Source organism: Cucurbita pepo, chromosome 12, assembly GCF_057944985.1.
Source record: "Cucurbita pepo subsp. pepo isolate OVF chromosome 12, ASM5794498v1, whole genome shotgun sequence".
In the NCBI taxonomy this organism is placed as follows: Eukaryota; Viridiplantae; Streptophyta; class Magnoliopsida; order Cucurbitales; family Cucurbitaceae; genus Cucurbita; species Cucurbita pepo.
In genome coordinates, this window is record NC_141809.1 from 13,405,309 (window position 1) to 13,430,317 (window position 25,009).

Sequence of the window (25,009 nt, forward strand, 5' to 3'; positions counted from 1 at the left end):
GCACGAAGTGCAACTAGCTATTAGACCTTGCTTTCAATTGGTTGCTTTAGTGTGATCGTATTCTTCCTAAAGCTTGGAGTTGCTCTTAGCTGGTCGGGTTGCTAGTCCGCAGACCCGTTTCGTTGTCATAGTTATGGGCACATTAGGCCCTCTTTTTATACCAATATCTTGAGAATGGAAACTAAGACCCCTAGAAATAGCTAAGGAATTGAACAAAGTATAGCCTAAAGAAGAGCACCACACCAATATCTTGAGGACTTGAAATTACATATCGAGAAACGTCCCGGTGATAAATAGAGAATCAGAAGACATGATTAGGTTGATGAAGTCAGATTCAAAAACATTGGAGATTTCTTGAAAATTATAATGAAAAGCACGAAGACGCATTACAGAATCAGGGCATGTTAATTGGCACATTTCGTATCCTCAAACCTAAGTCAATCAACTTCGTCTAAAAATGCAATCGAGATATAAAGAACTGATAGAACATATTTAAACGGTAACAAAATCAAAATTTCATCCAATAGTACTCTAGAAACAATCCGAAACTTGAAGCTATCTACATGAGTGGGAAGCAACCGCTAGAGAACGCCTTTGTCGCAGCTCCATGAATCGAAGGAGATCAAGTTTTCGAAGCCAAACAATGGATCATTGCTTGAATCATTTCTCGTTTCGAAAGAGCGATTTCAAGTACGACGAGAAATAAAACCAGCGATGAATTGAAATTCAGCATGCTTCCGTGGTGTGATTGAAGTTCAACCATGGAAGGCTCAGCTCTGATCATTGCTTACTATTGAAAAGAAAAAAAAAAACGGAAAATAATTCACCGGAGAAATCGTCGAGTCGCAATCCAGAATTAAAGTATGTTAAATTACCAAATTACCCTCAACCTTTCAATTGTATTTTAGACCAATATTAATTTAGAAATTTGTTAGTACTTTTTTTTCCCTTAAGAATAAATTTTAAAATAATCGAGTTTTAAAATTATTTATTTATTAATTAAGCATAAATAATAAAAAGAACACTTTTAGTAATCTAATATCACTTAAGAATTGTAAATAATAAATTTTAAATGAAAAAAAAAAAAATAAAGGCATAAAATCGGAAAAAAGAAAAAAATAAAAAAAAATCCGAAGTACATGCGTTCAACGTTCGATTTTTGCTTCGCGCCATTTCCCCCAGTGTCCCCTTCACAGTCGCTCACTGAAACCCTAACTCTCATCTGATCACCTGGGATCGTTGAAATTTCATATCTGCAAAGCTCGACCAAGCTTTATGCTATGGCGGAAGCCAAGCGTCGCGCAAAGCGCCCTAGAATTACGAGGTCCGTAACTCCATCACTCAAATTTTGGTCCTCTGTTGAAATATATGTATTTTTCTACCATTATGCATTGTTTTGGTATTTTTTTTAAATTTTTTTTACTTTAGTGTGATAATGGTGTTAGAACTTGGGTTTTGCTTACGCAGTTCTTTGACATATGTGTGGATGTTGAGAAAGTGTATGGAAAACGGGAATTTAAGGATTCCACGGTTTTATCTTTTTGAGCTTCGACAATATCAAGTTACATTTATTCTCGTGGTCTTGGAAAATGAACTTAGGAAAAGTGGCTAAAATTATTATACAATTTAGAAAAGTGGCTAAATTAGCTACACCCTCTTAACAGAAACTAATGTGTGGAGCTGTTGGCTGAAACAAATGTTAAACATCTTGTCTTAGTTGATTCTCTTATGTTTATTGTTAGTGTCACCAAATGTTTTGTTTGTCTTAGTTGGTTCATTGACCTTCCTATTTTTTGAAGGTTTAAATGACTGGAGGGATATAGGCATCACTTTCAGTTTTGGGAGGACCAGGACTTGGAACTTGGCCTTCACATGAAATTCTTAACCTTTATGACCTCTCTGTTGTAAAGAAATCCCCTGTATTTGATGTCATTATAAGTTTTGCGGGATCTCATATGACAAAAATCTTTAAATGAAGATTATGTTAGATGAGACTTAAACAATTAGAAGATTCTTTTGGATGGAATCTTAGAAATTCAGGGCATTTAGTGTCGCAATAAAGTCTCCATAACCAAATGGGCATCCTAAACCAACATACGAGTAGGTGGGTTTGGGAAGGTAAGAACCTCAACAATTTCTTCCCTTTGAACCTTGGTTATGAAAGCATTCTAGAGGAAAGGGGTAATAAAAACAAGAGATACTTTCATCTTTTACCCACGAGCTAGGGATTTGAACTAAAGCTTTCTGATCCTTGAAATATTCCATCCAAAGTTAATTTTTAAAGAAGCACTAATTGAAGTATTTCTAAATATGATTGATTTAATTATTCTCTCATTGCGAGCAAGAAGGGAAGCTTGCAATGCTTTCTCTCCTAGTTTGAAGACTAGAAACACCATTTCTCGTTCGACATGCGTTCAGGTGTGCCACTAGCTTCCATCTTGAGCCATTCAAACACATTAGTTTGAGGTACTTTCTCTACCCATTGTTATTTTGTCATGGATTTTCCAAATCATTCTTGGGAGAGGTTCAAGATTTCTTCGAAGCAATCTTCCATCATTTTTGTGAAAAATTGTTATCTCTCGTCTGAGCTGAGCTGCCTTCTTTATTTAGGCTAGGCTTGTGGGGAGGGGTAAGATTACAAAGGGTAATCTAATTGACTTAAGGAACTTGTGGGAAGCGGTAAGATTACAAAGGGTGATCTAATTGACTTAAGGTCGAAGACCTAATTTAGCTAAACTGACCTTAAAAAAGACCAAAGAACAAGAGTTATGATAATTGCGAAGAGAGTCCTAGAATTCAATACATCATGATCCGAAGGGCGTTCAAGAAAAAGACCCTCAGCAACGCTGCTACCTTCCATCCTTTTGAGTAAGGATCTTGGTCGAGGGCAACATCTTGGAGTAGATTTGATAAGCTGGCCCACTCACTAGCCTCTAGGTCTTTAAGGTTTCTTCTAAAATCAGCTTTCTACCTTCCAAGCTCCTCAGACCAACATTGATCAACAAAAAAGTTACTTGAATTTACAACTCTATGCCTTCTTTAAGAGATTATGTCAAAGGGTTTTCAAGCCGTCATGGATCCGCCTACAACAAAATTCTGTCATCTTTACCAAGTTTTGTACCAATTATCCACCTGCAAGAATTCTTAACAATAGAAGGGAAAAGGATTCTAGAGTTTGAAGGACCCTAGGGCTTGCCAACCAACCCCTAGGACAAGATGGTACTTGCCAATAGTGGCTTTCCTCCAAGCATTTGCTTCTAACTTGAGCTTCCAATCTCATTAGAAGGACCAAGTTCCTCTTATTGACGTTCTCAACTCAACACTGAGGTGCTTCTAGATTCAAGAGCAACTTAAAAGTGTTGAAAATAGATTAGGCTGAGAAGGAAAACACATATAAAATACTTTATTTTATACCTTCTTAAGTGTATAGACATACTTATAAGTGATAATTAATATTGTGAAATTAGAAATTTCACTGAGTTAATGTTTCAATATTATTTGTGTTCATTTTTATTATGTAGATTTAGGGTTGAATTAAATGCATGTGTAATTCTTATGTTTCTTTTGTCTTACATCATACTAAATATTTTACCCTTTAAACTTGTTCTTCAGGGGGGACGATGATTATATGCCTGGAAGTATAATTGAGATTGAGCTTCATAACTTTATGACCTTTAACCACTTGAAATGTAAACCAGGATCACGTCTAAACCTTGTAATTGGGCCCAATGGATCTGGTAAAAGCTCTATTGTATGTGCTATTGCCCTTGGCCTTGGTGGTGAGCCTCAGGTTGGTTAAATTTCAATTAATGTACTTGATACTTAACCCAAGGCAATCTTTTTCTAGTTTGTTCTTTAGTATAGATTGGTTGGAATCTTTCTTTCGCAGCTCCTTGGAAGGGCGACCAGTGTTGGAGCATATGTGAAGCGCGGGGAGGAGTCTGGTTATGTCAGAATAACCTTGAGAGGGAATACTAAAGAGGAGAATATTACAATTACACGTAAAATGGACACACACAACAAATCTGAGTGGTTGTTCAATGGTAAGGTATCTTGTATATGGTCCATGTCTTTGTTTCTTCAACCTTTCTAACTGATATTAGTTCGTTACTAATTTGAGGTTTTGAGCCTTGCGAGTCTAGAAATATCATTACTTGGTTATCTTAATTGGACTGCAACTACAGCAGGAAATACCATGTTGTTTTATCTGTGAACATGTCATGCTTATGGTTTTTCTATTCATTTCCTTGTATAACGATACCTTTAAACAAAGAACATGAGTTAAATGTCTTTTCCTTGCTTTGGAAATCCCTTGCACTTTCTGCTCAGTGTTTCACATGATATGGCCACCCACCACTCATTACTGAATGCCTAATGGTTCTCTTTCTCAAGGATATTTCTTTGTGGGCTATTCTAGAAATATAGATTTCTCTTATGTGGAAGCCTTTCTCTTACACACACCCACTCTTCCATGAAACATTTGTATAAGGTAGCTGTATACCTTTGAAAAGTTTAATTTATATTCTTTTCTTGGAGGGGCGAATAGTCAAGTTGTTCATACTTGTCTTGTAAAAAAGTTGTTCTTACTTGTCATATAAAAAAGTTATTCTTATTTTTCTTAAAAAAAGTTATTCATTTTGGTTGTCCATCTCCAGGAAAAGTTGTGCCAAAAAAGGATGTAGCTGGAATCATTCAAAGTTTTAACATTCAAGTTAATAACTTGACTCAAGTGAGTAAAATTTAGCCAACTTTTATCTGAGGTATATGCTTGCATGCATGCATGTATGTACATTCCTGTGAATGCAATTGCTCTGTTCTGATTTATTTTCCCATTTCTCTTGTTGGAGAGGAGTTTAGTTTTTACCTCAGGACAGGGTTTGTGAGTTTGCCAAATTAACTCCCGTCCAACTTTTAGAAGAGACTGAAAAGGCAGTTGGTGATCCTCAACTTCCAATCCTACATCGTGTACTTGTTGAGAAAAGCCATGACATAAAAAATATAGAACGAGTAAGTTTAGAATAACTTATTTCTTGTAATTTCATTCCCCCCATGTAGAATTTTTATTATGTTTTTCAATTAAAAAGGAGAGTCAACAGAAGAACCTTCATGTACTTTTTTTTTTTTTTTTTGAACAAGAACCTTCATGTATCTCTTTTTCATGTATCTTTTTGCAACTTGCTGTTCTTTTGGTTTTAGGCTGTTGAGAAAAATGGAGACACCCTAGATCAGCTAAAGGCATTAAATGTCGAGCAGGAGAAAGATGTTGAGCGTGTTCGTCAAAGAGAGGAACTTTTAAAAAAGGTTTAAATATTTTCCATTAACTTTTTCTTTTTATGTGTGCTTCCATGACTGATGACCATAGCTATCTGTGTTCTGTCATTTGTAGGTTGAGTCCATGAAAAAGAAGCTGCCATGGCTGAAGTATGACATGAAAAAGGCTGAATACATGGAAGTTAAGGAAAAGGAAAAAGAGGCAAAAAAGAAGTTAGATGAAGCTGCAAATACTCTGAATGATTTAAAGGAGCCAATTGAGTATGATCACTTGGTTTAACTATTTTGATAATCATTTTTCTTACTAGATCAAGAGTTTGGGTTAAGCTTTTTGAAAAATCCAATCAGTATTCTATGCTAGCGGTTTGGTTTACTTTTCAATTGGCTATTTCAGGAAACAAAGAAAGGAGAAGGCAAAGTTGGATGCGAAAACTAAAAAGTATAGCACTCTCATTAATAATAATCACAAGAAAAGGATGGAACTTCAGGAAACTGGAAATCATTTGGTATGTTAAAGTTTGTGGGTTTTTTTAATTTCTCTCCTATGTCTTGGGTTGTTCCAACATGTTTGCTTTGTTAGTAGGGGGTGCAAGTGCAAGGAAAATTGAAAGAAATGGAAGACTTGAGGAAACAAGAAGAATCTCGTCAACAGAGAATCTTACAAGCTAAAGAGGAACTTGAAGCTGCTGAATTGGAACTTCAGAATTTGCCTCCTTACAAACATCCCAAGGACGAGATTGTAAGTTATATTTGTATATATGTCTCCCTTTAATTGTAACTTTTCAAATTTTAATAAAAAGTTTGTCTCGACAAAAATGAAATTATTGAACTCGGGCCTATTTTAAGGTTTGATTTTTTGGTACTTATCATAAGGCAATCAAAGAGTTTGTTTTGGATGCATTATTTCTCTATATGTACCGGATAATGTAGTAAATAATTTTTTTTATTACTTTTCTGCCTTATTTCTTTTCAACAAAAAACAACTTTTTATTGATATGAGTAGGAAAAATTGTTCAAGGATACAGGTTCCAAATGGGAATGAAAAAGAAGCAAAGGAAACAAGAGAAAACAGAGAAGAACACATAGCGAGAAAAAACGAGAACAACAAACTTCAAAATAAATTGTTTATGGTTGTTATAAAGTTGGTGGGTTTCTCTATTTTACTTTTTATCATGCTTCACCAGGAACGGTTGCGCGCTCAAATTTTGGAGCTGGAAGTTTCAGCAAGTCAGAAGAGACTTACGAAGTCAGAGATTGAAAAAAATATATCCCAAAAAAGAAATACTTTGAGGCAGTGCTTGGATAGGTACATATCGGAATATTTGATCCGTTGTCAATTCAGCTATCTTTGGTGATTTATCATCTTAGAGTCATGTTCCTCTTTCAGGTTAAAGGATATGGAGAATACTAATACAAAACTACTACAGGCATTGAGAAATTCTGGAACAGAGAAGATTTTTGAAGCTTATCACTGGCTTCAAGAACATCGCCATGAATTCAAGAAGGAGGTGTATGGTCCAGTGTTGCTAGAGGTTCGTATGTTAAAAGTTTTTTTTCTTGTTACTCACTACTTGATGCCATTCCCCCTTCATTTTTGTTCTGAATTTTATCTTAGGTTAATGTGTCAAATCGGACTCATGCTGACTTCTTAGAAGGTCATATCCCATCATATGCCTGGAAGGTACTCAATTATTACGTTTATTAATATTATCGTTGTTACTGATGGATATCTTACTTTTTCTTGAACTATTAGAAGTACAAATGCGAGAGGGGATATGAGCTATCAATCAACTCACTTAAAAGCTGAGGGGGCTCATAGAAATTACTCCGATTGACATTAAATCAAGTGTTTTAATTACCAAAAGGTTGTGAAAGAGTTCCGCAATTGGATTTTAAGAAGTTAACTTCTAAAACTCATTTAACTCATGGATCTTCTATGCACATATTAAATATTCTTGTGGGACAATCGTCTGACCCTCTACATTTAGTTGCCAAGGTAACTCTTAGGATGTTAAATCCTAGGTAGGTGGTCATTGTGGCTTCAATCTATTTCCTCCAAGTTACTATTTTCATCGACCCTTATTGACAATTCATGGGAATAGTTAATTTTTCTAAGATCTTGTTCTAAGATAATTTTTGCTTTCAAATGGACTTCAATATTTTTTTGTTATTATTTCTTTTATGAGTAATAAAGATATTATAGAGAAATAGCCTAGCTGATCAACCTTTAAGGGAAAAGGGTTGACAAAGCCTTTCCCCGAAGAAACTATGTTATAAAAAGTCTTTCAATCATTAAGGATCATCGACAAATTGTTGGTGAAAATATTTTCCTAGGATTATAACACCACTAAGAAGAGAAGAACTATACACTACGACAAAAGGAACCAAACGGGGCTCCCTTTTCTTCAAAATCTCTGAAGTTTCTCTCCTTGGAAAGACCCAGAAGAAGAGTCCTAGGCACGCAATTCCATAATATTTTAGCAACCCCTTTGAAATTCCAGCCTGTCAAGACCTCCAAAAACCAATCATCCACCAACTCGGGAAGATAGATCACCAAACCAAACTAATTCAAAATGAAAGACCATTCTTCTTTGAGACACAAACAGCGCAAGGAGAATCTCCCAAGAAGCAAACTTTCTCTAAATCTTCACGTGGAATTAATACTTTTGTGAGCAAGACATTAGAGAAAAATCTTCAACTTTTTCGGAATTTTTTTATCTCCAGATAGCTTAACTAAAAGGCCTTTCAGCATGGGAACAGTAGTAAGTTTGAGAAATGTAGACTTGGAAAAGAAGATATATGACCATACAAGATGCCAACTTTATCTTGCCCAGCTGCACAATGTCAATGCTGGCTAGAAGGCCCACATAACTGCCCATTTCTCTATTAGTATTCTTCTTTTTAACAAAAAGCCCTCTTCTAAAGCCAACACCCAATCCTGGTGTTTTTTGTTCCTACAATCTGCTATAAAAGTATGCCTCTCCGAGGAAAGATAGATTAAGTTAGAGAACAACTTAGCAAGAGGAATCATGTCAGTCCAAGCATCCTCACTCCTCCTTGGAAACAAGTTCTTTGGTTGTTTGAGTCTCTAAAGTTCAAAAAATCTTGGAAGAAGGAACTTCTTTTTTTTTTTTTTTTTTTTTTTTTTTTGCCATATTGAACTAGAGTTATTCTTTCACCCTTTTAGGGAGGGAGAGAGGATCAGTTGCATCAGTCAACTCCATAAATGTGATCCTTTTCCAAAGGGCCTGAGTAAACCTGCAAAGCCATTTCAGGAGAGGGGCATTGTTTTATTGTTTACAGGAACCCACCCCCGAGGCCCCCCCACAGAACTTCACTTGCCGGAGAGAGGACCAATCAAACAAATCATCTCCAAAAATGCAAGCTATTGTCCTTCTTCAAAAGGCCTTCTCTTCTTGAGCAAACCTTCAAAATTATTCAAGGAGAAGTGTATTGTTCCATTGCTTAAAGGAACCAACCTGAGTCCCCTCCACATGGACTTATACAAACTTTAGGATTCATTCCTCCATAATGTTCTGATTTTCCTTACTTGTGGTGGCAATTGCTTGATTTACAGTCCTTCATAACTCAAGATTCGGATGATCGTGACATAATGGTAAAAAACTTGGGTTCATTTGGTGTTCCCATCTTAAACTATGTGGGAGGTGAAAGGCGCACAAATCAGCATTTTGAGGTGTCTGAGGAGGTATTTGTCAAAGAAGTGATGATTGAAGTTTACATTTGCACTAGTTTCTAATGATGACAATATTGAATGAACAGGTTCGTGCATTTGGCATATATTCCCGGCTAGACCAAATTTTTGATGCTCCTGCAGCTGTAAAGGAGGTTTTGACCATGCAGTTTGGTTTGGAGCATTCAGTAATGCTTTCAAAACTCTGTCTAATATGGCGTTAATTTTTTTGTTAAATTTGAAATCCAGCTTTATGAAATATGGGTAAAGCTTGTATCAGAAACGTTTTTTCCTTTTTACTTACTTTATAAATGTACTTCTTTCCTCTTTCCAGTATATTGGCTCAAAGGTAACTGATCAGAAGGCAGACGAGGTCTCAAAATTGGGAATTTTAGATTTTTGGACTCCAGATAATCATTATCGATGGTCTCGCTCTAGATACGGTGGTCATATGTCAGGAACTGTGGATCCAGTTGATCGCTCACGTCTTCTCTTGTGCAGTATGAATATCGAGAACTTTCCTTGAAATCTTTATAGAACCCTTGAAAGCTGTGAATTACATGACTTTGATTAACCTATTATTTACTTTTCAGACTTGGATGCGGGAGAAATTGATGGGCTTCGGTCCAGGAAAAATGAGCTAGAAGAATCTATTTCTGTTTTAGAAGAAAATTGTAAATCATGTCAGACTGAACTAAGATTGATAGAGGACGAAGAAGCTAAACTTCGCAAACATCGGGTACATCCAAAATAATAAAAAAGATTAGTGTCTTCTTGTTGAACCTGGGTTATATAATGACCATCCTTGTGTGTGCTCCTCAAGTCCTTAATCATTTGAGATTGGGGTTTATGTATTATCTTGTAAATATACAAAAATTAACTCTAAAAAATTTGCAGGATGATATTTTAAATACTGTGCAACATGAGAAGAGAAAACGCCGTGAAATGGAAAATCGCATTGGTAAGTATTAATAGCTTTGTGTAATTTTGATTATTCATTTTGTGAATTAATATTCTTTTGGTAATCTAGATCAAAGAAAAAAGAAATTAGAATCTATGGAGCGGGAAGATGACTTAGATACTGTTGTGGCCAAGCTTGCCGACCAAGCTACAAATTTTAACGTTCAAAGGTTCCATTGTGCAATTGAAATTAAGGTGAAGTCTCACATTTTGAACCTTTTTATATTTGTATTAATATCTTTCTCATCATTTGTCAAATTTGTTCATGAATGCAGTTATAAATATATATACATATTAAAACTTGATATCTTTTATTGGCAGCATTTGCTTGTTGAGGCCGTTTCCTATAGACAGAACTTGACTAAGAGCCATATGTCCTCCATTGAAATTGAAGCAAAGGTAATTTGTTGGGAGAAGTTGCTGAAATTATATTTGATTACAACAATGCGTGCTAAGGATTTCAAGTGAACTTTTGTCTTCATTTCTCTTTCTATATTTTAAATGGGATTCTATTGACATTCCGAAGTCTTTAATTTCCAGTTTTATTTTGTTCTTCTTCTGGAGATTATTGCTTCCCTAATATTTACCAGTTTCGTATGATTATATTTTTAGATCAGAGAATTGGAGGTAAATCTGAAGCAGCATGAAAAGTTTGCTCTGCAAGCGTCAGTGCAGTTTGAGTACTGTAAGTTATGCCTAAATTTCAGCAAATTTCTTCTGCCTGTTATAATATCTGAAAGATATGTAGAAATAACTTTTGGATGTTTCTATGTATAAACTGCATATATTCTGATTATTATACTATGTGTTTTATAAGTTACTTGTTGGCAATACATGAAACAGCTTCAACATTAGAAATGGTTTTCTTATAAACTATATGTAGAGTGATTTTATCTTCAATCTTTCATTAAGTTGCTTTGCCTTTTCTTTTGGTTCTTTTCAAATGCATGAAACATTTAGCTCATAACTTTGCCTCCTTTTTTTTTGTCTCTCTCTCTCTTCATTTTGCTGATCCTTCTTTTAATTAATTACTCAATCCTTGTTCCAGGCAAGAAGGAAGTCGAGGACTATCGACAGCAACTCTCAGTTGCCAAGAAGTATGCAGAATCTATTGCTGTGATCACACCTGACCTCGAGAAGGAATTTCTTGAGGTTTGCCTGAGTTCTAATTAGTTGAAACGTAATTTTTCTTTGGTTTGTTGTGGTTTGAGTGATGACTGATAAGGTCTGGTGTATTGCAGACAAATTTATGCTGTAGTAGATTACATTGAGCTTTTACTGTTTCTATAAACATGCCATTTTATTTATATTTGGTTCTTTTGAATTATAGTTACATTGTCCGTGATGATATGAAATGAATAAAGAAACATAACCGTAGAAGTTACAAAAAAGTGCCAAGGAATATTTATTTTTGGGCTTTGGTGACAAGACCTTCATGCAATTACTTTTGTAGTCTTATTTTATTTCACTGGAACCGTTTTGTGTAGTTTGGCTTACTTTTATGGGCTTTATTTTTGTATACCCTTGTATTCTTTCATTTTTTCTGAGTGTGATTCATCTAATAAAAGAAAAAGAAACAAAAAAGTGACAAGGTGTATAATTGTACATCACACTGCTTGTTCTAGAATGATGGATTTCTTGCTACACATTGAGATTTTGATAATCTTCTTGAACACATCTTATTCCTGGTGAGGAATGTTGGTTTGAAAAGAGATTGGAGAGTAGGGCAGGCTTGGATTAAAAACTTCTATACTGCCATTCTTTATCTAGAATCCCCCAAACCCCTGTATTCCGTGATATGTTTTTCATTGCTCCTTTCACCAGTCCACCTTGATGTATATTTTGAAGAAATTAAGCTAGGAGTGTTTTTAATAATTGGCCTTCTGTTAAAGAAAATTTAGATTTCTCAAAGAAATGAATAAGTCTTCCTTTCCGAACATATAATCTATGCCACATGATTCATCTCTTTTTTCCAAAAAGTTTGAAGGCCTCACCTTGGAAGAGTTGAGCTGACTTTCAAAATATTGATCCCTACCCTTTGCACGTCTTCTTTTGTAATCATTAATGATTGCTGTCTATCAGATTTTTGGATTGGCCTAGGCCCCTCAAACTTATCTTTCCTTCCATTTCCTCTATTGCGAACTCAAAACTCCTCGGTGCAAGATTGTTGGAATGGGGCTACCCTTACTTGATTAGTTTGTACTAAAAACAGTATCTTGAGAATGATTTGTCTCATTTTTTGTGTAGATGCCTACTACAATTGAGGAATTGGAAGCTGCTATTCAAGATAATATTTCTCAGGCTAATTCCATTCTATTCTTAAACCATAATGTGCTTGAGGAATACGAACATCGTCAGCGTCAGGTAAGGTTGTCTTATTATCAATTTTTTGGTTGCTTGTGCATGCTTAGTATGTTTATGCTGTTCCATTACAGATAAATACCATTGCACGAAAACTAGAAGCTGATAAACATGAACTAAGGAAGTGTATGGCTGAAGTTGATGAGCTGAAGGTATAGATCATTTCATTTTGTGTAATAGCTAAGTTTATCTTATACTTGTTTGGATTATATGATTATATACCATTGCACGACAATCAAGTTATGAGCTGGTTAATCTAGACCAACTAAATGATCCAATTATTCTTGCTTTTCGAAGAAACTATCAATCATCTGGTGATAGTCGGCTGTGCAAAAGAAGGCCATGGTGTGATCATAGTCATAAACTGGGACATGTTAAAGACACTACTTGGAAAATACATGGAAAACCAGAATATTGGAAGCCAAATACTGGCAATTCAGAACGAGAAACTAGGGGCAATGCTGCTCTCTGAAAAACCAACCACCACTTACCAAAAATTTGTTGTACATATACTTACTGTGTTAATAGTACATGTGGATGATATTGTTCTCACAGGACATGTTCTTGACAAAATGATTAACATCTCCTCTCAAAGAGATTTGAGATCAAAGACTTGGAAAATCCAGGATACTTGCTAGCAATTGGAGTAGCAAGATCTAGCAAAGGATTTATGTCACTCAATGAAAATACACTATAGATCTCTTAAGAGAAACTGGGATGAATGGTTGCAAACAAGTGATATACCTTTGGACGTGAACTCAAAACTTGGAGTTAATCCTGAAGATGAGCTAGTTGATTCAAGGCAGGTATCAATGAATAGTCGGAAAGCTAATATACTTGACTCACAATTGACCGGACATTAGCTTTGCCGAAAGCATGGTGAGTCAATTTTTGAACAAACCCTCTAAGGAACATATGGAAGGTGTGTATAGAATATTAAGATGTCTCAAACATGATCCCGGAAAGGGCCTCACTTTCAAAAAGACTACAAACCAATCTCTAGAAGTTTACACTGATGCAGATTGTGTTGAATCTCCTGTTGATCGCAAGTCAACGTCAAGATATTGTTCTTATGTATGGGAAAACTTAGTAACCTGGCTCGTCAAGAAGCAATAAGTTGTACCCCAAAGTAGTTCTGAAGCCGAGTTTCGATCATTAACCCATGGGATCTATGAAGGAATTTGGCTAAAATGCCTTCTCACTGAACTCAAGGTTGAAGGTACTATTGAAGTACTTGTGATAATCAATCTGCATAGCCATTATAAGAAATGTGATACATCATCTTCGAATGAAACATGCTGAGATAAATCGTCACTTCATCCATAAGAAGATTGAGACAAATACAAACGGATTTGAGATATTTGCCTTCCCAACAACTCGTTTCTGACATATTCACTAAGGCTTTTCATTGAACCAATCTTGGTGGATTAATTTTCAAGCATGTAATGACTAGTATCTACCATCCAGCTTGAGGTTGATTGAGAAATATGTTGTATAAATGTGAGGGTTTCCTCACCATTCAATGAAAGAAAAAACGTTTCTCCCATACATAGCTTTGGAACCTTTTTTTTGTCATTGTATGTGTGCTGGTGGTAGCGAGCGTGTTTTTATGGTTCTGTTACTTCCTTTGTGGTTTAGCAAGCAGTCATGTGATATGCATATTTCCCGACGCTTTTTAATTATTTGTGAACTATCATGGTAATATTACAAATATTATTTGCAGGGAAATTGGCTCCCAACTTTAAGAAAACTTGTTTCTCAGATAAATGAGACTTTTAGTCGCAATTTTCAAGAGATGGCTGTTGCTGGAGAAGTGTTATTGGGTACTGAATTTTATTGATCTGAAAATTTACTTCCTGTGGGTCTATTCTTCCTTATTCTTAATTTCCTTGCGATGGTTTTTTTCCCTCTTAGATGAGCATGATATGGACTTCGATCAATATGGGATTCTTATTAAAGTGAAGTTCAGGTGAACTTAGCTTTTGATACCCACTTTAAGATCTAAATATATGTATATTTTTTGTGCTTGAATACTGTTTTTGGTCAAATGTATCTGAATTATAGAGACTGTCATGTCACTGGCATTGGTTGATTAAGATATATTTTCAAATCATTGTTACTTCCGGAATAGTTACCAATCACTTTGTATCCTTTTTGAATGATTTTCAAGTATTATGGTCTTACCTTGTTGTATCATTCTGAATTTAAGTATTGGCGGTCTTCAACTTTTCACTTCATTTCTAGGTTCAACATGACTCAATCTTACTGCCTGAAAATTCGTTCTTTTGCAAGTATTCCAATACATTGTTATAAACTTCCAAATTATTGGATATTGTTACTATCCACCAATCTTACCTAAAAGAAGCATCTTGTTCCAAATGTTTGACATGTCCTATCAAAAGTTGTGAGAACGAAACTAATAGAAAAGCAATGCATTCAATCCTGATTCCTGAAGAGTAGAAAAATAAAGTTTTCCTTTTTGAACAAGGAACCTCACTGGGAAACTGAAAATGATACGTAATACAAGATATTTTGTTTCGACTTGGGTTTTGTGTTTAGGTTTGATTAAATGGCAGTATACTGAGTGCATCTCAGGAATGGTGGCTGTCTTGCTAGGAGTTGTATGCTAAAATCGAGTATTTTGTGCATTTACCTTTCAGTTGACTTTCCAGTCTATTGTTGACCTCAATTCCTCTGTTCAGTCTCTATTATGATAATGCTGTTGCTATGTTTACTTATTACATTTCTTATTTCTTGAAATGCCATTAACAGACAAGCAGGTCAGCTTCAGGTTCTCAGTGCACATCATCAGTCGGGAGGGGTATTACAGCTCGTCGCAATCTTCTTTTCTTGATTAGTACGAGGTAACTGTTTCATAATGCTTTTGATTTTTTATTTGCTAGGAACGCTCGGTGTCGACAATCTTGTATCTTGTTTCCCTTCAAGACCTTACCAACTGCCCATTTAGAGTAGTTGACGAGATAAACCAAGGTAAGTAACTATACGAATTTCTTCTACTGGCACAAACAAGTTATGTTAAATAATTTTGCCTATTGTCTTTTGATAGGAATGGATCCCATAAATGAACGGAAGATGTTCCAGCAGTTGGTGAGAGCTGCCAGCCAAACAAATACACCACAGTGAGTACCTATTACTTTTCAACCCTCATGGTTTTTTAGACTCTGGTTGAGCAGTCTATGGTGAGTTAGTTCTTATCCCAACCCTCATGGTTTTTTATGGTGAGTTAGTTCTTTCGGTTGGGATATGGAGCTTCATGCCTATTTATAGTAAAGATATGTAGAGATATATATGGTAGATATTTCGTAAAGATTGGTAGAAATATATATGGTAGATATATCTAAGATAGATATTTCGTAAAGAGAGAAATATATGGTATACATCTGGTAGAGATATATATGATAAATATTTCGTAAAGATTTAGTGAAGCTATATGGACTAAACTGAAAAATGTAATTTATTCATTTTCTTTATTCTCATCCATAAAACCTTTAGTCAATATTTCTCCTTGAATTCTCTTCCTTCTGTTCTTTGTGTTAATCTTGATCGAGTGTGTGCATTGTTGTATGAACTTAAACGCTTTCTACTAATTAAAAAAGTTGTGTGAATATAGAAAGATTTTTGTTATAGAAAAAAAAAACACTTAGAAATCTCTCTGCATATAGCTCCTGAAATAAATTCAGTGAACCAAAAATTGTAGCTTTGTAATAATGATTTCAGGTGCTTCCTACTCACTCCAAAGTTACTTCCAGAACTGGAATATAGTGGGGCCTGTAGTATACTGAATATAATGAATGGTCCTTGGATCGAGCAGCCCTCGAAAGGTTTTCTTCTTTTCCCATTGCCTTTTTTCTCGAGTAACATCGATTACGATCAACAACCCACTTCGTAAAACTTTTGTTCTGCAGCATGGAGCAATGGAGATAGCTGGGGAACATTAATGAACTACGTTGGAGCAAGCCGATGTTGATCGACGATTAGCGGATTGCGACGCTGAGGAAGACAAAGTTCGATTACAGAGTCCTTTCTATGAAGTTAGCTATGTCCTTTCTCCTATCAAATGGCTGCTAGTCCCTAAACGACTGTGACTTATTTATGTTTTTATTTTGTATAGCTGAATTATGCCTTCTTAAATTCATCTGTAAAGCTTTCCATCATATTTAGCAAACGAAGGATGCTACAACTATTGGCAGGGTTCTTGAGATAATTATATTTATATTTTTAAGTATTTAGAAAGTCTATATCTGGGAGATTCTACGTCGGTTGAAGAAGAGAACAAAACGTTTTTATAAGAGTGTATAAACCTCTCCTAACAGGCGTTTTAAAAAAACCTGGAAGGAAAGCTCAAAAGGGAAAGTCTAAAGAAGAGAACGATATTTGCTAGTGGTGGACTTTGACGGTTACAAATAGTATCAAAGTCAAGCATCAGGTGATGTGCCAACAAAAAAGAGCTAAATCCTGAAAGGGGTGGACACGTGATGGTGTGCTAGCAAGCACACCTAGCACACCGACCTTGGTTGTGTTTCCGCTTGTATTTTGCACGCATTTTGAACTTTTATCCAATTGACCTGAACTAACATGAACTAACATTAAAAAAAAAAAAAGCTATAACCATATTTTTCCATAACAAAAAGCTAACATAAACTAAAAAATTGAGAAATAAACAATAATCAGATGAGGTGAAAATGATTGATTCAGAGCTACTTTTGAACCAGTTCAGAAACAAATGAATATGCAGTTTCCAAGTTTCAAATTCTTTCTTGAGATACCATACCAACTCTGTTAACGATCTTAACGAATTCTTCGGCCGCTGAAGACGATTCGAAAGGCGTATCCACGAGGGCTAATATTAAACAAATTGAAGAAGACATTTACAGGTGTAGACTAAAATTCTTCAAGCATTTGATGATGGGATCTTGTAATCAAGCATTTCCCTTATGTTTAATCGAATCGAAGGCCCCATCGACGAGCATATATGCGCGCTCTTCCAGTATACTCCTTTAGCACCTGTTGGCTTGTTTACCTCTACTGATTTCTGTTACATTAATGGGAACGAATCAATACGGTGAAGACTAATAACTTCTTCGAAACCAATGGAGTTTTTGAGAATTCGAGATTAGGAAAGAACATACTATTGCAGCAAGCAAGTTCACGAGGAGGTCATCTTCCGAAAAGTCTGCCTTCCCGAAAGGTAAGTGAACAATCCCGGTTTTATCCGCTCGGAATTCGACTTTTCCCTGCTTGAATTCTGCTATAGCCTGAAACAGGACAAAGCTATTATGAACAATTTTATTCTCAAATTGTGATGCATACATGTGTAGATAGATGAATCTGACCTATACCTGAGGTATATTTGTCGTAACGGTGCCAGCTTTTGGGTTCGGCATCAGTCCTCGAGGTCCTAGAAGCTTACCTAGACTAGCAACCTGATGCATACGAGAGGACGGGGTTAACAGATTAATTGGTCGTCGCCACAAAACTAACTAAAATATCTCAAAGTCCACACCGACTCCGAAAGTGTATACCGAAACAATTCACACATATATCTATGACACGAACACAACACCGTATCTTAGCTTAATTCGGTCATAGCTAGTAGCCAAGAATACTTTTCGTATAAGCATGAAACGAAAAATTATTAGTTGCATACAAGAAAATTGGAATCACGTGTTCGGTGATCGATTTCATACTACATGGGAACGTATACATTTTGGAAAGCCACCACAGAGTATGATTGAAAAAAGATGTAAGAAATTGTACCTTAGGCATCATATCTGGTGAAGCAATTAGCTTATCGAATTCCATGAAACCTCCTTTGATCTGTTCTATCAAATCCTCACCACCAACCAAATCAGCTCCTGCGTTTTTCGCTTCGTCGAATTTTTCACCTACATGATTCACAAAGCGATAAGATAATAAGAAATGAGTGAAAAATTTTGTTGAAAAAGCAACGCGGCGTATGACCAAAATAAGCTGAATCTCGAAATTCATAGCTGACAAGAACGATGGGAATAGATAGAGAGAATCCATATCTAGAAGGAAAAAAGAATTCAAAAAGGAATAGCTCGAAGCGTTCGTCTCATTCTCTTCACTCACATTATTTCGAAACCAGTTACAAGGGAGAAAACCGACGTATCAGTATTAGTCTAGGACTATGAAGATTAAATCAAGAACAAAAGTAGGAGATTTGCTCATAAATTATGAAGAGGAATTCATATAAACAACCCCATGATAGTTAAAGCAATCTCACTAACAAAGCCGTTTTGTAACGGTTCAAGCCCACCGCTAGCAAATATTGTCCTCTTTGGGCTTTCTCTTTCAGGGTTCTCGTCAAGGTTTTTAAAACGCGTCTTCTAGAGAGAGGTTTCTACACCCTTATAAAGAATGCTTCGTTATCCTCCCCAACCGATGTGGGATCTCACACGTTTTCAATCAAGCAAGCAAACCTCCCTTTCAATTCGAGGATTCTCCACCACAAACCATAAGATTCACAAACACTGAAGACGATAATACCTGTGTTCGTACAATAGCTACTTCAAACTATTAATATCGTTTCCACAATGCTCTCTCAACAAGGAAACAACGATTCTTCACAAGGTAAAAAAACGAAACGAGAACTCGTTGAAAACTCTTGTTACTTCCACCATTGAATGAAAATATTGTTTAAGTTAAATTTAGTGATTACCTTGAGTAAGCACAGCTACCTTGACTGTCTGTCCAGTTCCCTTGGGAAGATTTACCTATGTAAAAAGTGAAAATTGGTGATTTAGGACATAGATATAGTAGAACCAAAAGAAACTTACTGTTGCTCTCAGCTGTTGATCGTTATATTTGGGATCGATGTTTAATCGGAAGTGGGCTTCGGCGGTTTCCACGAATTTCGTCTTAGACATTTGTTTCAACAAAGATATTGCTGTTTTCAGGTCATACTCCTTTTTACTTTCCCTCAATTTTTGAATTTCCAGGAACCTCTTTGATCTGGTCTGCATGTTTTCAGAACACAATTTCATGTTAGAGCTAATGCAACAGTAATAAGAGAAGGTGGAAAATACATATTTTGAAAGAACAAAGCTTACAATATGTACTAAAAGTAATGCACATATCATTTATGGACCTCTTTTTAAATCTACGGTCGGGTTCAAAATATGTAACGGCCCAAACCCACCGCTAGCAATATTGTCCTCTTTAGGCTTTCCCTTCCGGGCTTTTCCTCAAGGTTTTTAAAACGTACCTGCTAGTGAAAAGTTTCCACACCCTTATAAAGAATGCTTCGTTCCCCTCTCCAACCGATGTGGGATCTCACAATCCACCCCCTTTCGGGGCCCAACTGATGTGGGGTCTCACAATCCACCCCTCTTTGAGGCCCAGCATCCTCGCTGGCACTCGTCCCTCTCTCCAATCGATGTGGGGTCTCACCATACACTCCATTTCGGGGCCCAGTGTCCTTGTTAGCACTCGTTCTTCTCTTCAATCGATGAGGGATCTCACATAATAGAACTTCGAAGAAAATAAGAGCCGATGCTACAAAGAACAAAATAAAGAAACAGAACTAGACCGCCCAATTGCTAGAGTTTTCTTTCCACCTCAAATGGGTCACAGTCAACTAATGAAACCATAATTGGAAACAGACATGATAGGAACAATTACTTCTAGAAGTTCATGAAACTAGGAAGAACAAACAATCCAACAGAGATTGTAACCAGAGGTTGAACAAAAATGAAGAACATTCCACTACTTACATAAGCCTTATGGTAACAGTATAAAGTAAAGAATCAATGAACAGAGGAATAACAAACTAAGAACGCATGCACAAAACTTTTTACAGCCAAACAAACACCAAAACCATATCCAAAAAGGCAGTCGACTAGATTAAAATCAGCCAAATACATGAACATAAGCTCAAGCTTACCCTGTCCCTCTTAAGAGGCAATGCAGCCTTTCCCCTCTTAATCTTGGGCACAATTGAAGCAGCTAATCCATCATTCTCCTCTCCATTCTCATCCACGACCTCAGCCACTTCAATTTCCGCAGCCAAAGCAGCCACAACCAAATGAACCCTAGATTCTCTTCTAAAATTAAGGTCGACCCAATTGATAGACCTCCCTCCCCTGCGCTGCAGAATTAAGGGGTGGCATAAAGAGAAGATGTGGGCGGTGGAGGAGGCAGCAATGGGCCTGGCGGCGAAAAGGGAAGAAAGGTCCAGAGGATGCACTGAAGAAGTGCGGGCCATGGCAAGGGGTGAGGGCACAGTGGGGCTATAACCGGCCATTGCCATGGAGGAAGAAAGAGCTCAGTCCGTCAATCAAAGAAGAAGAAGAGGTTTCTGGGAGTCTATCAACATAGAAATGGAAGAGATAAGAGAGGCTCTGTATTGGATGTTTCGTGCAGTCATCAATAAAAAGCGGTGAAATTTTTTTACCTTCGGATAAATTTTAATTTTAAACTTACAAAAATAGATGATTATATTTAGTAAATAAATATTAAATTTTTATAGTTTAGATATAATTAACACAATAAATACATTGTTTTAATTATTTTTATGTTGATATTCAATGTCTAGTTTATCATTAAATAATTATTTAAACATTTATATGATTTAAGTTGAAAATTAAAATCTAAATTAATTTCTAAAAGGAAAATTGATCAAAATTTTATTATAAATTGATATAATTTGAGTTTTTAAAATTTTTAAAAGTCATTATTTATGTGATTTAAAACTTGTAAATTGAGAAAAAAAATATATTTTAGATAAATTAATAATAAAAAAATAGTTTTATCGAATCACTCGAGTAAAAGTAATTTAAGCACTAAATTTCAAGTTCCAGTATCATTTGTAACCGTCCAAGCTTGCTGCTGGTAAGGATTGGTTTCTCGTCCTCTCCCATGTGAAATTTTTTATACTGTAATTTAAAAAAAAAAATAGAATTACTTTTTATATTATTTAGAAAAAAAATTATCAATTAAAAAAAGGGCAAAAAATACAGTTAGATAAAAATTAAATTTTTACTGAAAATTTTGAAATGTTCCAAGGGTCAAGATTGTAATTTTGGCGGAGACCATATAAATAGAAAGAAGCGCAGGTTTATCTCATAAACCCTAACCCTGCTTTGCAGAAAAATTTTGGAGGAAGATGACGCAGAAAGCAACCCTATTCAAAGGTCAACAGAAGAGGAAAACAATTCCTCCCAATCGCCATGGAAAAATCCCCCAAACTCGTAAAGGTATCTCTCTGTTCTTTTCCCTCCTTCTTATGCTAAATTTACGCGTAAAAATTACGATTTCTCCTCCTCCGTATTCATTGGGCGTTGTCTTTCCAGGGAAAAGAGTTGTGAAGCCATCGAAGACAACCAAAGAGATGGAAACAGATCGGGTATGTGTTATCTTTTTGTGCTTGTCCGGTAATTTATATGGAATCTAGTAACTGTGAGGGTAGAAACTTATGTTGATAAGTTGTTTTGTTGATGCTTTGTATTTTTAATGTTTCGAATGCGAATTTCTAGCTTAATGTTGCATCGCCTTGTTAGTTTGCAATTCGGGTGAACTATTAGTCATCCATTGTTTTGGTTAGATGAGAACATTTCTGAATTTTCTTGCCTTCTTATTTCCGAGAATGGATTTTGTGCGTGATTCTTAAGGCCTCTTCTCTTGGCTGAACTTGTTAGTTTCTCAGTTATTTCAGATTCTACTGCGAGATCTTTGTTTGAAATTGTAATGTGACTGCAGACATTTTTGTTTCTACTTCTGCTGCATATATGTATTCATGCACATAACATTGGCCGTGATGAGTATCATCTCTTTGATTATGTTGGTAGCCGTTTGTGAGAAACTTTTAATGGCGAAGGAAAATTTGAAAAGTTTAAGTAAGGGGAAAGGGAGCTTCTACAACTTCACTCTAAGAATATGTATCTGTAGCAATTTTCACCATATAAATACATTTAGAAAATCATCCAACCAACTATTGTCTACACTGTGCATCCCTATGGAAGGATTGCATGAATGCTGAGAAGCACTTTTCTCCTTTTTTAGGAATGATCTCTTGTGCAAAGATAGGATACCCATTTTTCGTTTGACAGAAAGAAAGCATTGTGCAAGCCCAAAGAGAGGAGTGATTTTGGGTTTTAATAAATTATTGATTTCTAATTTTGGGTTTGAAATGCTTTTGGGTTTTTGAAAGGAGAGGAGCTAAGTAGTCTTGATTTTCTTCTTTTATCTGGTAATGGGACATTTGGTAAAGTGTCAAACCTATATTTCCCTTTTCCCTATCTATCGATGACCATGAGCGAGCGTAAAATTGTGGTCATGTTTGTGCTTGCCTTTTGTTTCTCTTGTACCTTTCTTTGTGTAAGGCTATTCCTTTCAAGAGGAAGGATAAATTTCCTTGAACGAATATTAAATTTCGTAGTATGTGGGAGCAGTTAATTCTTAATAAAGAAAAAAAAAAAGAAGAATCTTGTGCAGCTCCTTGGTTGTCACCCCCTTTTCAAACTAGTCATATTAATGGAAGGTTTCATTTCTTATCATACTAAGTTCTTTTTCTCTAACGGTTCAGGCCCACCGCTAGCAGATATTGTCCTCTTTGGGTTTTCTCTTTCGAGCTTCCCCCAAGGCGTTAAAACACGTCTCTAGGAAAAGGTTTCCACACCCTTATAAAGGGGTGTGTTTCATTCTCCTCCCCAACCAATGTGGGATATCACATTTACTGATTTAAAGTCGAAATTAGTATAGAATGGCTATAATGTTTGGGTGTATTCTTCTTCCTTGAAATGCTTGGAAATCTATAGAATGTGCTGATAATTGTTCGTGTATTGGAATCACAAGCTTTATATTACTTTTCCCGTTTCATGTGGAGAATTTATATGTAATTTTATGGGAAAAAACAGGAATTGAGCAAGTTCATCAATTACTGCAACGAGACGAAGGCTGCTACATTAGCCAACAAGGAGGGTGGGCAGCTGAGTATTGTGAAAACGCCGTCGGATGCTGCTGCTGGTAATAGTAATAATGCAGCAAAGAAGTAAAGGAGGAGGATTTAGAATTTTGTGAGAATAGTGTGAAATTATTTGTGATGTTATTTTTCTTTCCCTTTTATTTTTCCATCTATGTCTTCTAACGCTTTTCTCAATTTTGTCGGCAGTAATCGGTTACTAATATATATAAAAATCTGTTTCTACTTTTGTAAAATTAGCATATGCAGAAATGAAAAGATTTCTCCGGGCTTTCTATTCATTCCACATTAGCTTATTCTGAAATCAAGATATTGGCTTTTTAGGTCATCGGGAGTGATCGAACTTCAAGAAATGGTAAATAGTCTTTGCTCATTCATCTAATGATTAATCTAATTTGAAGAGGTATCATTGAATTGAATGGGAGAGATCGAACTGCAAGAAATAGTAAACAGTCTTTACTCGGTTCATCTAATGATAAATCTAAGACAACCCATCAACAGAAATATATTAGATGCAATTAATTGAGTAACACAAAGGATCATCAAGCACATTCATGTACTCAAATAATGTAGTGGGTTCAATTGGTCGCAGGCTAGATTGTTGCCACTACAAGCCCGTATTATATACATGGCGGGTTCAAGCTCGTGTTGTGCGTACTCGAGCAATCCTCGGTCGCCGTAGAGGCCTTAGAACTGTGTCTTCCCACTTACAAGTAACTCTTAACGGCAACAATAGGACAACTTGAAATTAGTATATTGGAGCAGAATCAGTGGAGTTATTTGGAGTTGTGTGGTTATATATACCACTGTCGTGTATGAGTATATATAATATAATTAACCACTCATGGAAAAAAAAAGACTGGATTTAACATGAACAGCAGCAAACAATGGTGAAAACCAAAAAAGAACGGCAAATCAAGCTAACAGGGCAATAAGAAGATATTCAACCGCAATTGGAAGGAAAACAAATTAAAGCAAAAATGAATTTGGTGGGAAAAAGAAAATTAGTAATGTGTTAATGGTGATGGAACAATGAAGATAGTATTTGTGTTGGGCAGTTTTGGTTGCTGATGCCATACAGATTTCAGTATTTTCTTTGTCATAATGGAAGGTCAAGGGATCTCTACTCAGTTGAAGGACTAGGAAGATTCCAAATGAGATATCTTATCATTCAAATACTATGATGAATGGTACAAAACAGCATGCATTTCACTAAACTAACCATATACTTCTTTCGTGGGGGAATCAAAAGGGTTCACTTCTAAGTCCATGGGCCTCAAGGTTTTAAAACGCATCTAGTAATGAGAGATTTCCACACCACGGAATGTTTTGTTCCCCTCTCCAACTGATGTGGAATCTCACAATCCACCCCTTTGGGGGCCAGCATCTTCGCTGTCACATTGCCCGATGTCTGGCTCTTATACCATGTAACAATCCAAGCCCATCTCAAGCTCACGGTTCTAAAACACGTCTACTAAGGAGAGGTTTCCACACCCTCATTAGGAATGCTCCGTTCCACTCTCCAACCGATGTGGGATCTCACGTTCAAGATTTGTATCTCCCAGTTCTCAAATTCTAAACTATTCACTGAATACCTAATAGAAAGTAGCAACTATGATTCTCGTAAAAACAAATCCCAAAAATTCTCAACCTTCAGAGTATGTAAGGGCACAGAATGACACAAAAAAGCATCACTTTCTTCCCTTGAGTTTGAACGTTCAAATCCCTTGTTGCACTCAAACAAATATGTAGAAGTTTAAAGA

General features: G+C 36.0%; 3 protein-coding genes across 6 annotated transcripts; 2 read left to right on the forward strand and 1 right to left on the reverse strand.

The window, feature by feature from the left end:
• The first annotated feature begins 1,116 nt into the window (after nt 1-1,116).
• Nucleotides 1,117-16,529, forward strand: SMC5 (structural maintenance of chromosomes 5). 4 transcript variants are annotated; one of them, XM_087129041.1, is made up of 30 exons: nt 1,117-1,324; nt 3,613-3,790; nt 3,890-4,043; nt 4,656-4,729; nt 4,858-5,007; nt 5,197-5,301; nt 5,387-5,532; nt 5,666-5,777; nt 5,855-6,010; nt 6,456-6,577; nt 6,659-6,803; nt 6,887-6,952; nt 8,849-8,977; nt 9,052-9,150; nt 9,297-9,462; nt 9,556-9,701; nt 9,860-9,923; nt 9,993-10,117; nt 10,244-10,321; nt 10,535-10,607; nt 10,971-11,074; nt 12,170-12,286; nt 12,358-12,435; nt 14,007-14,106; nt 14,198-14,252; nt 15,056-15,104; nt 15,187-15,274; nt 15,351-15,423; nt 16,002-16,125; nt 16,210-16,529. In XM_087129041.1, exons 1-29 carry the CDS (start codon nt 1,281-1,283, stop codon nt 16,084-16,086), a joined length of 3,081 nt encoding a protein of 1,026 aa, XP_086985167.1. In that variant the 5' UTR covers nt 1,117-1,280; the 3' UTR covers nt 16,087-16,125; nt 16,210-16,529. The 4 variants fall into 4 exon arrangements, with proteins under 4 accessions (XP_086985167.1, XP_023547888.2, XP_086985166.1 ...); XM_023692120.2 differs by having other exon boundaries at nt 1,118-1,324; nt 16,022-16,125; XM_087129040.1 differs by having other exon boundaries at nt 1,118-1,324; nt 3,699-3,790; nt 16,022-16,125.
• Nucleotides 16,530-16,976: 447 nt separating this feature from the next.
• On the reverse strand, nt 16,977-20,661 carry LOC111807719 (large ribosomal subunit protein uL1c). The gene is made up of 7 exons (XM_023693564.2): nt 20,211-20,661; nt 19,105-19,284; nt 18,987-19,041; nt 18,062-18,189; nt 17,644-17,727; nt 17,434-17,559; nt 16,977-17,336 (listed from the first exon to the last, which is right to left on the reverse strand). Exons 1-7 carry the CDS (start codon nt 20,574-20,576, stop codon nt 17,196-17,198), a joined length of 1,080 nt encoding a protein of 359 aa, XP_023549332.1. The 5' UTR covers nt 20,577-20,661; the 3' UTR covers nt 16,977-17,195.
• Nucleotides 20,662-21,370: 709 nt separating this feature from the next.
• Nucleotides 21,371-23,527, forward strand: LOC111806515 (2,3-bisphosphoglycerate-dependent phosphoglycerate mutase). The gene is made up of 3 exons (XM_023691862.2): nt 21,371-21,522; nt 21,619-21,671; nt 23,182-23,527. The coding sequence occupies exons 1-3, from the start codon at nt 21,432-21,434 to the stop codon at nt 23,317-23,319; spliced, it is 282 nt and encodes a 93-aa protein (XP_023547630.2). The 5' UTR covers nt 21,371-21,431; the 3' UTR covers nt 23,320-23,527.
• The last annotated feature ends 1,482 nt before the right edge of the window (nt 23,528-25,009 follow it).

Bases quoted from the DNA above. Each gene is read 5' to 3' on its own strand.
- LOC111807719 (XM_023693564.2), bottom strand. From the start codon at position 20,576: ATGGCAATGGCCGGTTATAGCCCCACTGTGCCCTCACCCCTTGCCATG. The intron at 19,285-20,210 runs GTAAGCTTGAGC...GAAAACATGCAG, and splicing joins TGCCTCTTAAGAGGGACAGG to ACCAGATCAAAGAGGTTCCT. The intron at 19,042-19,104 runs GTAAGTTTCTTT...CTTTTTACATAG, and splicing joins ATCAACAGCTGAGAGCAACA to GTAAATCTTCCCAAGGGAAC.
- LOC111806515 (XM_023691862.2), top strand. From the start codon at position 21,432: ATGACGCAGAAAGCAACCCTATTCAAAGGTCAACAGAAGAGGAAAACA. The intron at 21,523-21,618 runs GTATCTCTCTGT...TTGTCTTTCCAG, and splicing joins AATCCCCCAAACTCGTAAAG to GGAAAAGAGTTGTGAAGCCA. The intron at 21,672-23,181 runs GTATGTGTTATC...GGGAAAAAACAG, and splicing joins AAGAGATGGAAACAGATCGG to GAATTGAGCAAGTTCATCAA.
- SMC5 (XM_023692120.2), top strand. From the start codon at position 1,281: ATGGCGGAAGCCAAGCGTCGCGCAAAGCGCCCTAGAATTACGAG. The intron at 10,608-10,970 runs GTAAGTTATGCC...TCCTTGTTCCAG, and splicing joins GTCAGTGCAGTTTGAGTACT to GCAAGAAGGAAGTCGAGGAC. The intron at 15,105-15,186 runs GTATTACAGCTC...TTTATTTGCTAG, and splicing joins CACATCATCAGTCGGGAGGG to GAACGCTCGGTGTCGACAAT.